General features: G+C 39.2%; 1 protein-coding gene across 3 annotated transcripts; it reads left to right on the top strand.

Annotated features, from left to right (window-relative positions):
- The first annotated feature begins 6 nt into the window (after positions 1-6).
- Positions 7-10470, top strand: NHLRC3 (NHL repeat containing 3). 3 transcript variants are annotated; one of them, XR_004842766.1, is made up of 8 exons: positions 7-536; positions 1041-1181; positions 1780-1927; positions 2462-2662; positions 4290-4381; positions 5854-5966; positions 6465-8778; positions 9936-10470. XR_004842766.1 is itself a non-coding variant. In XM_035900338.1 (7 exons), the coding sequence occupies exons 2-7, from the start codon at positions 1077-1079 to the stop codon at positions 6691-6693; spliced, it is 888 nt and encodes a 295-aa protein (XP_035756231.1). In that variant the 5' UTR covers positions 7-157; positions 1041-1076; the 3' UTR covers positions 6694-9911. The 3 variants fall into 3 exon arrangements, 2 of the variants coding, with proteins under 2 accessions (XP_035756231.1, XP_009642915.1); XM_035900338.1 differs by lacking the exon at positions 9936-10470 and having other exon boundaries at positions 7-157; positions 6465-9911; XM_009644620.2 differs by lacking the exon at positions 9936-10470 and having other exon boundaries at positions 6465-9911.
- The last annotated feature ends 325 nt before the right edge of the window (positions 10471-10795 follow it).

Below are 10795 nucleotides of genomic sequence, written 5' to 3'. Positions count from 1 at the left end.
CACCTGCCTGTCCCCGGTCTGCGCGGGGACCCGCCGGAGCGCAGGGGTGCGGACAGGGCCCCGGGATCCGGTTCGCCCTGGTGCCTTCCCGCGCCTCTTCTGGCTTAGGTCGTTTTAGGGGGGAGGCTTCCTTCTGTCACTTCACAGCCCTGCTGAGGTGAACGCGTGCGCTGGGTGTTTCTTTTTCGGAGGTTTCCAAGCGATTTGCTCTCCTTAAACGAGGATAAACTTCATAACCTGTGGGTGGGCAGCGTTGCACTTGTCGCTGTCGGATTCTCTCCCTGCTTAATTATTCCCGGTTTTCCGTCGTCGTGGCCTCGTCTTTCTTCGGCTGTTGGTAGTTCTCTGTCATCAGCTCGCTCCTGCTTCTGGCAAGGCGGTTACCAGAAACGTGAAGTGGCCCTGGGCCTTCAGGGTCGCCACTTGTTGCGTCTTAGTTCCAGCCTGATCTTTCCATTTCGGTGCTTTGGTCTCCATCCAGTACTTGCTGCAGAACCGCAGTTGTGGTTCTTCTGCTGGAAAAATAGAACAAAAAGGTGCAAGATTATCTTTTTCCATTATCCTTTAAAATACATATGTTGACCTGAGTTTTGCCGTTCTTACCATTCCATTTCTAAGATGTAGTTTTTTCTTGACCTGTATTTTACGTTTATTCTGATTATTCTTCTTATTTTCACACCTTCTTGAAGTCATTGTTGACTCTGTTGCATTTGGAACCTTCTCTACTATTTTCCTCATTTTGGAATGTGATTTACAGATCATAATAACAACCTCAGTGTAAGAAATTTCAGGCTGTTTTTTGCCTTCTGATTCCAGAGCTCCCCAATCCGAAGGACTTGATAAGCTCATTTCCAGTTTGTTGAAACTTTCCCATTTGCAATTCAAAACCTACAAGCCTGCTTCTATTTATCTTTCTTCTTAATTTAAGTTGAATAAATCAATTTATGGTGCTTCAGTACAAAGTTACTTTCTACTGCTGTTTTCTGATCCCACCATTGTGGGATTTAACTATTAATGGATATTTATTTTTGTATTTTCAGGTTTTAAAAGCTGTCCCATGGAAGGGACAGCAACAGATGTACAAGCTGGACATAGGCTGGCCTAAAATTCCAGAGTACTTCACTGGTCAAACATTTTGTGTTGCTGTTGACTCTCTTCATGGTTTGGTCTTTGTGGGACAAGTGAGTGAGAATACTGTGTTACTCTCTGTGTTAACCTAGTATATTTTTGCCTTTAAAGTGTCCCATGAAATAAAAAACATGCAGCTCTTTCAGCCAGTTACAGTAATTAGAGTTTATTGGTTTTTTTGCTTTACCCAGTTCCATGCATTGGTTTCTCTATGTCACAAGTATGACATTCTCTCCATGGAAAGTGGCGGGATTTAATTATAAAGCACAGTATGAGTACTTGAGTGCCATCCAGCTAATAAGTACAGTTATGGGTTTTCATGCCTGTGTTATGCTTGGCATATTTTTCATCAAGAACATAAAAACGTGACTGAAAATGAGGACCAAGATAGCTGCAGGAGCTTGGCTGCTCTGAAAATTGGACTGTACATGCTTTAAATTGAAAGTCTAGAATGAGTGGAAGGTTTTGCATGCTAAACTTAGACCCTTCTCTCTCTGACTCTCCACCAGCTGGAAAAAATGACATCTAGCAGGCAATCTCAGGAGACTCATAGGATTCATGAGATGTTGCAAAAATCTTAAAGAGGAGTTTTCAGAAATATGATTACTTGCTTAATATGTTTTCTTAATAAACCTTGTTTTGCCTTTTCAGAGGGGAGAGAATGTACCAAAGGTACTTGTATTCTCAGAGGAAGGCTATTTTCTTTACTCCTGGAATAATACAGTTGAAATGCCCCATGGTATCTTTGTATTGAATACCGCAACAGATAGTTCAGTATGGATCACAGATGTTGGAACAGGTATGCGTAGTGGTGATATGAGAAGTATGAGGTGGGAAAGAAAATGCTAATATTGCAGATATTACTTTAAACAAGTAATTTATTTAAGTCCCTCAATTCTGAGATGGATTTGTGCTTTTCTTGCCATGAACAAACTTCTGGGGTGCTGGACAAAATACTCTGAAGGCTCATGAGTTGTGCTGTGTGTCTGCTTATAGCTTCTGAACTTAGTGAGCAAGTTTTTTTGTTTTGGTTTTTTTGGTTTTGTTTGTTTGTTTTTTCCCAGGAGAAATATCAGGGGAAAAAAAAAATCTTCTGGCTAGACTTATCTTCTAGTTTTGGTGGCCCTAATACAATGGATGAATATTGTTGTAGCCTATGGATTTACTGACCCATAGTCACAATCTCACTATAGAATTTTGTCTGTTTGATTTATTAATATCACTTGTGAGTATCAGGAGATTTTTCTTTTTTAATCTTTGTAATCAATTGTAATACTTATATTTTGTTTTAAGATGGTTTTGCACTTTTTTTTTTTTTTTCCCCCTAATTCAGGGAAATATGGGCACACTGTGAAGCAGTATAGCCCTTCGGGTAAACTTATGCAGATCTTGGGCACGCCAGGTAATGCTGGTTCAAGTTTGATTCCCCTACAATTCGATCAGCCAGCAGAGATCTTTGTAGAGGAAAGTGGAGATGTCTATGTTGTGGATGGAGACGGAGGAATGAATAACAGATTGCTCAAACTATCCAATGGTATGGAAAAATGAACTTCCGTAGTCGTTGACCGTTGAAAATTGAATTTTAAATAATACAGCTTGAGAATGCTTTTAAGCAAGGACTAGTAGAGCTGTCATTTAACATTAGTTTGAAGACTTTGTTGAATCAGGTCCTGTTTTACTGCTTGTCACTTCAGGAGAAATCTCTTAATCATTTGTGACAAGAGGCTGAGAGAACGAGTTTGTTCAGTCTTCAAGAGAGAAGGCTGAGGAGGATTCCTATTGTCATCTTCAAGTCAGCAATGGGAGGTTATAGAGAAGGCAGAGCCACACATTTCTTGGAGATGCACAGTAAAGAATGAGGAACGGGGAGAAAAAGGTGCAAGAGGGGGGAATTCCAGTTCAATTTTTTTGAGCAAAAGATTCACAGTGAGGGTGATCAGACAGGGAATAGTTTGCCCAGAGAGGATGTGCAGTCTTCAGTCTTAGAGATGCTCAGAACTTGATAAGTTATGAACAACTTGACCTAACTTCAGAGTCATAGAATGTTCTGGGTTGGAAGGGACCCCTAGAGGTCATCTAGCCCAACCCCCCTGCAGTGAGCAGAGACACCCCTAACTAGATCAGGTTGCTCAGAGCCCTGTCCAACCTGGCCTTGAATGTTTCCAGGGATGGGGCCCCCACCACATCTCTGGGCAACCCATTCCAGTGTTTCACCACCCTCATTGTAAAGAATTTCTTCCTTATATCTAGTCTAAACCTACCCTGGTTTAGTTTAAAACCATTACCCCTTGTCCTGTCACAGCTGTCCCTGCTAAAAAGATTGTCCCCATCTTTCCTATAGACTCCCTTTAAGTACTGAAAGGCCGCAATCGGGTCTCTCTGCAGCCTTCTCTTCTCCAGGCTGAACAAGCCCAACTCTCTCAGCCTGTCCTCATAAGAGAGGTGCTCTAGCCCTTGGATCGTTTTAGTAGCCCTCCTCTGGACCCGCTCCAACAGTTCCATGATTTCGATTTGTTGACAAGGCTAGTCTTGCTGTGAGAAGCACGTTGCACTTGATGGTGTCTGGAGATCTTTTATACTTAAATTATTCTGTGATTCTAATGCGCTTGCTCATATTCCCCAATTAGGTGTTCAGTGTTGGGCAGGGCTCTGAGTGATGAGCCTGTGCATATCTTCAGTTGGGGAGAAGTGAAGGAGCTACGATTTCTCCTTTACGCTATCATAAAAGAGTCAGTTTGTTGATACCTAGTAAATTGTTAAAACTCAAAACTGCCAGGTGACAAATGTAAAAAAAAAAAAAATCAATTTAGTAAACGAATATAATAATCAGCCAACTGTTCATTTTTTTTTTCTTCTTTTAATGCAGTGCTTAACAGAGCCTGGGACTATGGCTTTTTTGTACTAGTGGCTACGTTTCTGTCACCATAATCCTGAATCCGCTAGTAACAATCCAGTAGTCCCTCTAGTAGTCCCAGTATTTCTTGGATTTACGTGTTGGGAGTACTGTGTTTAAAAAGCCTGGGTTTAGAAATTCCACCTTTTAAAAAATTTATCAAAGTAAGTTTGCAAGGGAATGACTTAAAGCTGTTTTACTTGTTGTTTTCTTACTGTGATTTTTTTTTTTTTTTACTTTTATTTTTTTCATGGTGCTCACTGTTTAGATTACAAAGAGATATGGCTGACTGGAACAAATGGGACCGGCATTGGTCAGTTCAAGATTCCTCACAGTGTAACACTGGATCCTTTTGGACGGGTAAAGAATAAAGAGAGAACGTTGGCAGGGTTTTTTTTCATCTTCCGACACACTTGTTTACATATGTTTGTACAAAACAAATTTTATTTCTTTTTTAACTGAACTGTTGTGATATGGGTCATTTTATGTGGGTTACAGTTTTCAGTGCTATAGTGGTCCTAAGCTGAAGTTTCACACTGCAGATCCTACTGAAGTAGCCGGCTGCGAGGTTAACGCAAGGTTTCTGACCGGTTATGATGTCAGTGTCCACACAGCAACAAACTGTTCCTCCTGCAGCTTCTAACAAGTTGCCATTGTGAGAGTACAGGAGAACTATGTTCTGTCATAAATATCTACCCAAGCCCTTACGTTTCTTCAGGGGGCTTTAATTTAATATTTGGAAAGTCCAAATAAGCTTAAGGTGATAGTAAGGCTCTAGCTAGGTTGTCAAAATCAGTCCTTCTCTACATGCAGCTCAAGACATTCAAGAGTCTACCTGCAGGTGCTAATCATAGTGTAGATTTTGTTCTGCTGCTGTTGTTTGAACTAATTCTGCTGATGCTGTCTGAACCAGAATAAGAAGCATATATAAAAATCAATTCTCTGCCAAAACTGGCAGGGCGAGAGGGCGAAGAGGAAGGACATGGCTACTTTGCGTTGAAGGATAACCATGAGTATATACATTCAAAGATGGCAGTTGCGATGAGCTACAGTTTTATTGCCAATGTGGTGTTGATCATCAGCCTAGGTTAGAAAGAATTGTTAATTCCTAAGAAATCTAAGAGACTGCCCTAGTAGTGATTCACTTAAAAATAGGGGTGGAAGATCTCAGGTAATCTTGTTTATTGCTCCCTTCCAGGTGATATCCCAGAAAAGTCATGAAGCTCTACTTACCAGCTGAAATTTAAACGTTTGTAATACAAGAGAGGCTTTCACTGAAACTGTCTAATAGTACTGCTAGCTTGCAGTGTTTGTGAACCAGTTAGCACAGGGTGGAACAGAGCAAAACTAGTTAGACAAAATATGCTGAAAATGCATTTAGTGTTTAAGTTGCTCAGTATTTATAGCAGTATTAGGCATATCAGAGTCTTTGCAGGTGCAGTCATCATAGGCCTAGATCATGAAATGAGACTGCTGATGAAAAATACATTGTTAGCGGGTGGCAGACCGGTATCTTTAGAATTAAATAAGTGGGAATATGTCCTCACTGGAGGGGGTGGAAATCCTACTAAATATATCCATACCATAGCCACAAAAATGAAGAGAAGGCTCTGATTTCTCTGTTACAGTTGTATAAAATAATTTGTGTATCTTAACTATGTGGCGGTTTTGTTTTATATCTGGAAGTCATATCTACTTCCTTAGTTTTGAATGAGGAGGTACATTCTTCCAAGGTGTACTTCTTTTTTACTACAGGATACTTTGCTTGTGTAAGAAACTAATGCATTTGATTTGTTCTATTTGTGAATGGCCATGATTTTTGTTCTTAACAGGTATGGGTTGCAGATAGAGACAACAAAAGAATCCAGGTTTTTGATAAAGTCACAGGGGAATGGCTCGGGTCTTGGAGCAACTGTTTTTCAGAAGATGGACCCTATTCTGTCAGGTACTGTTGAACAGTTCTTCTGGAAGCATGCAATTACATAAATAAAGCGTACTCTTACTGGTGAATTAAAACGTTGATATTTCACACCTAATGACAAGGAACTAACCAGTTTAACTAATAGGGTGCTGAGCCCTGATCATACGCAAAGATCTGCACAGTTGTATCTTGACAGGGAAATCCTGGCTTTAGAAGCCCCATGTATTTGAGTCCAGGATTGGGAACTTCATTTTAAAGTTGTGTGTTGTTGGCCTTACTGTTGCAGCTTTTACAGGAAGAGAGATTGTCTTCAATTTGAGTTTTCTGTAGCATAATCTGTCTCCAGGAGCAGCACCTTGTTGAGCAAGGCTTACAAGTTGATTCTCAATGTTTCACTGCATTTAGTCTGTTGTAGCCTTCAAAACCTTGACTATTAAGAAGGCTTTGTTTGTGCATGGTTGTGTTAAAATGAGATGTCATATGGAGTTCATAATTCAAAAAATATATTTCTGTCTTTCACAGATTTACTGCCAATTACGAGTACCTGATTGTAGCTCAGATGAATATGAACCGGTTAGCAATCTTGGCAGCACCACCAGTTGGCTCTATTGGGGACTGCGTTATGGTCAACACAGTCCAGCTGGCAGATGAAACCAAACCACATCTTGTGGATGTAGACATGAAGAGCGGAGCAGTCTATGTTGCAGAGATTGGAGCCCAGCAAGTACAAAAATACATACCCTTAAGCTGATGGTTTCCCACAACTGCTGTGGCACGAGCTGTGGTGTGATATCTAAGACATATGACCACGTTTCCTTGATTTTGGGTTTGGTTTTTTTTGTTTTGTTTTGTTTTTTTTTGTAGCTTGTTTCCTTAGACAAGCACAGAAGATTGTGCTCCCAGAACTGTAGAGCTAAGAATCTCTCCTAGCTGTTCTGCAGTTCTGGAGAAGTCTTGAGCTGTTACTCAGTAATGCTGTGGTGGATTTTGCTTTCATTGATGGGAATTGTATAACGACTTCGATAAGCATCTTAATTTTATTATATAAAACTTTACAAACACAGCTGCTATTCTTAAAGGTATAGAGTCATCTTGCAGCTCCTTTACTTAGCCTCTGTGTGTTGTTAAATGGTCAGAACTGTCTGAAAGGAGTGTCTAAATGATTTCCTGGGAAGCAAGCACCTCATCTCAATGTTTTTCGCTTGTTCTTTTGGAATCCTTGTGCTGATAGTGCCCAGCACTGAATACAGAGATGGATTATGATGTTGAATAAGGTGCTGCTGGATACTGGTGTCAGTGCTGATACTGGTATCTGCCTTAGGTGGTTAATGACGTAAGCACTGAAATCTAAGTTTTCAGCTCTAGCTAAAGTCTGTAATGATCTTAAGTTAAATTGGTATCAGGCACTTCAAACTAAATTAAAAGTATGTGCATAGCAGCCAAGTGCTGATTCTTAACTAAATCAATTCTTAACCTGATCTGATTTATATCAGCATGAGTTTTCTGTTCCATAAGATTTCATTGTGGAACATTATTGAAGTTCAACTCATTTAAGTTCCTCAAGATAAACAAATTGCAATTTGCTAGGGAAGTCTTAATCGGCATTAAGGGCTGGGAGACGTGATTTTTCTCCCAATTTTATTGAAGCTCTGTCAGTTAATAGCAGTGCATCTGTTTTGATTTGGGGATTTTTAACTGTTTTATATCCAGCACTTAGACTTCATCAACTCCATTAATGTCTAGAGTTAAGTTTCTTATGCTATATCCTAGTTGATGTCTCCAAGCTCTGTCCTAAAAAACAATGTCTCTTTCCATTCCCAGTCCAGAGTGGTTTACACATTGCTACAAGATTTTAAGTTAGTTCACTTTATAGCACAGAGGGAAAATGGGGTAGGAAAATGGCATAGCAGAAATGAGACAGTGAATAACTGATTCCCTCTGCAAAGCTGTAGACCCACATTCCATATTTATTTACTAGCTCTTCAAAACATTTGGGAAGATTTTTGCTGTTTCCACACACTTACTCTACTGTGTGGACTATTTTAATGCTAATTACCAACTAAGAGAGGCATTTTTTTTTCCAACTTCCTTAGAAAGGGAATATGGGAAATTATTCTAATGGGGAAAATTCACTTGAGTGAATGTTATCAAAATCAAATGCATCTTGACTTGGCAGGTTTCAACCTATGATCATAAATTTCTGGGTCAGCAGATGGGAAAACTGTCCAGAAAAGTCAAATTCGTATGTTCTGTAGAAAGTAACTCAGCTGTGGATCCTGATGGCTTGATTCCAGTACTATCTGAGATTAATGCACTAAGTATGAATACTTTGTTCTTGGCTACATCTACAGTAACAAATGCAGATCTAACCTGGCTGCCCTCATGCAAGCCGTAGAACCAGAACTTCAGGGTTATACACTAGCAAATACGATCCATCATTCACGTGGTCTGGAATGGGAGCTAGTAAGCAATATTTATTAGCTGAAAAAGTAGCAGTACTTCCTCTAGACCTAGTTGGATAGGTCCACATTGCTTTGCAGTGTGTCATGTGAATTTTCTAACTAGGTCTCCACTAGCTCAGGGATCTCTGCTCTGTGTGCAATTTAGCTGTTTCTCACCTACACGAGGTAGAGTTCTTTTAAAAATATTACTGTAATATCATTAACTACATTTGAGTGTATCTAGGTGGTGTGAGGGGTCCTGGCACATCCATCCTTCCTCACCACGTCCTCTTATTTATTTTTCCTTTGTCACATCCATTTGAAACTGGACTTGAAGCTCTGGGATCGTGCTTCTGTGTTCGGTAAAGGAGTAGTGCACTTTTGGATGTTGACAAGTAAGCTATTTCTACAAGGTTCTGTTTGCTGCGTGGATCTGCTCTCAACTCTCTTTTTACATGGGCTTTTGCAGCCCCTAGAAATGGGGAGCACTCATCCAGTTTTACTGAAGTAGGCCACAGTGCCAAAATGTGCCTTGCCTCTAGGCATTTGGGTGTCTGCAATAAGAAGGGATGCTTGTTATTAACTAGTATGAGATGTTTAGACTCCTTTTTACCTCTGCATCTATGACCAGATTGAGAAAATGATTGGTTTGTGCACTAACTTGCTAATTCTCTGAAGGTTTTCTTATGTATCATCTTGAAACTGATTTCTGAAAAATTGCATTGTAGGATAATTTGATAAAATAAATTGAGAATTTCACATTATGAAAGGCTTGGGTGCTTTTTTCTGTACTGATATCAATACTTACTGTTGCAATGGATTACTTTTCTAAATATGGGGCACTTCAATAAGGTATTTAATGCTTTCTGATACCAACATTCAAACGTAATCTAAAATTCCATGTTATCTTTAGACATTGCTATTTCTGTGGCCCATCTCTTATGCATCCTAATTTATGTATCAAAAAAGGCGCATAAATCTCTCCCAGATGTTTTCCTCTGAGTAATTAGTATAAAAAAAAAAATATTTAAACTGTATATCCCATTGCTGCTAATAGGGAAATTAAAAACAAACTAACAAAATGCATCTTAATATAGAATCAGGTTTTGTTTCCAGAGAAGATTTACCAAGCAATCTGTTTAGAAGATCAAGAAGGGACTTCTTTGTGGGTTAGAAATACTTGCCCAAGAAGAAAAATAACATAGTACAGTGTTAACCAGACAAGAAAGAAAACATAAGGTGATTGCTAGAACCCCCAAAAAACTTCATTTTAGTTAATAGGTGTCAACTTGTAAGTGTGAGAAGTAGTCACTGGAGTATCCAAGTAAAGGAAATAGGAATATGCCATATTTTGATGTCTCCAGTTTTGCAGACGTTTTTGCTTTGGTTTGTTTTGGTTTTTTTTTTAATTGGTCCTTTTATTTGGGTAAGTACCTAGATTGTTAACTGGATGACATTCCCGGGAGGTAAGACAGACTATTAATACAGCTCATGCTTATTTTTCTGTGATGCTAACCAGCCTTTTTTCTTTTTCTTTTTGGTGGTATTGTAGACAGCAATTGATTAACAATATCTGTCTGGCCAAAACAAAAGAAGCTTGAATCAGGTTTGTGCCGTGCAAGATCAGCTCAGTGAGGCTGAGCTGTCTCAACAAAAGCTGAGGGGAAGGTGCACCGGTATGTCTTTGGGTCTGCTCATTGCTGTTAGTAAGTTCACCGCCTTAAAGTGTCTATTAACCTTTTTGAAGAATTAAGTCCTTAGTTATCTTAGGGGGCATGCTTACTTTCTGAACAATGTGTAGCCTGAGAAGCTTTCACAAGTGATCTGTCACCAAGGAGTGTTTGCAATCACTGAAGTTGCTTGTATAAAACATAAGAGGGCAGCAAACCCCTGCTGATGCTTGGCATGCTCAGTATAGCTATATACTAGTGAATGGAAACAGCTGGTAATTTCTGAACATCTGGAGTAAGTCAACAAAAATAATGAATTGCTCCAGACTTGCTGCTTCTTTTCAAAATAGACTGCTTTAAACTTAAGCAGGTAATTGTATTATAGTAATTTTGGCTTATTACTACTGGATTTATTTATTTCCATTGTTTTTCCTAGGAAAAAAAATAAGTAATTCAGTGTCCAGAGACAATTGGATATGGTGAATTGATTCTTTTATTCCCTATATCATTGATTTCAATGGAATTACTCATGATACTATTTATTTCCATTGTTTTTCCTAGGAAAAAAAAATAAGTAATTCAGTGTCCAGAGACAACTGGATATGGTGAATTGATTCTTTTATTCCCTATGTCATTGATTTCAATGGAATTACTCATGATATGTTGCTTTGGAAACCTAGTAATTTATAACAGTATAACTGTAGCAGCAAAATTATACCAAAAGAGTAACGCCCCAGTGTAT

This window comes from Egretta garzetta, unplaced genomic scaffold (genome assembly GCF_000687185.1).
Source record: "Egretta garzetta isolate BGI_Z169 unplaced genomic scaffold, ASM68718v1 scaffold40, whole genome shotgun sequence".
Taxonomy (NCBI): Eukaryota; Metazoa; Chordata; class Aves; order Pelecaniformes; family Ardeidae; genus Egretta; species Egretta garzetta.
The sequence above is the reverse complement of the archived record's forward strand: the minus strand, read 5'-3'. Positions and strand labels throughout refer to the sequence as shown.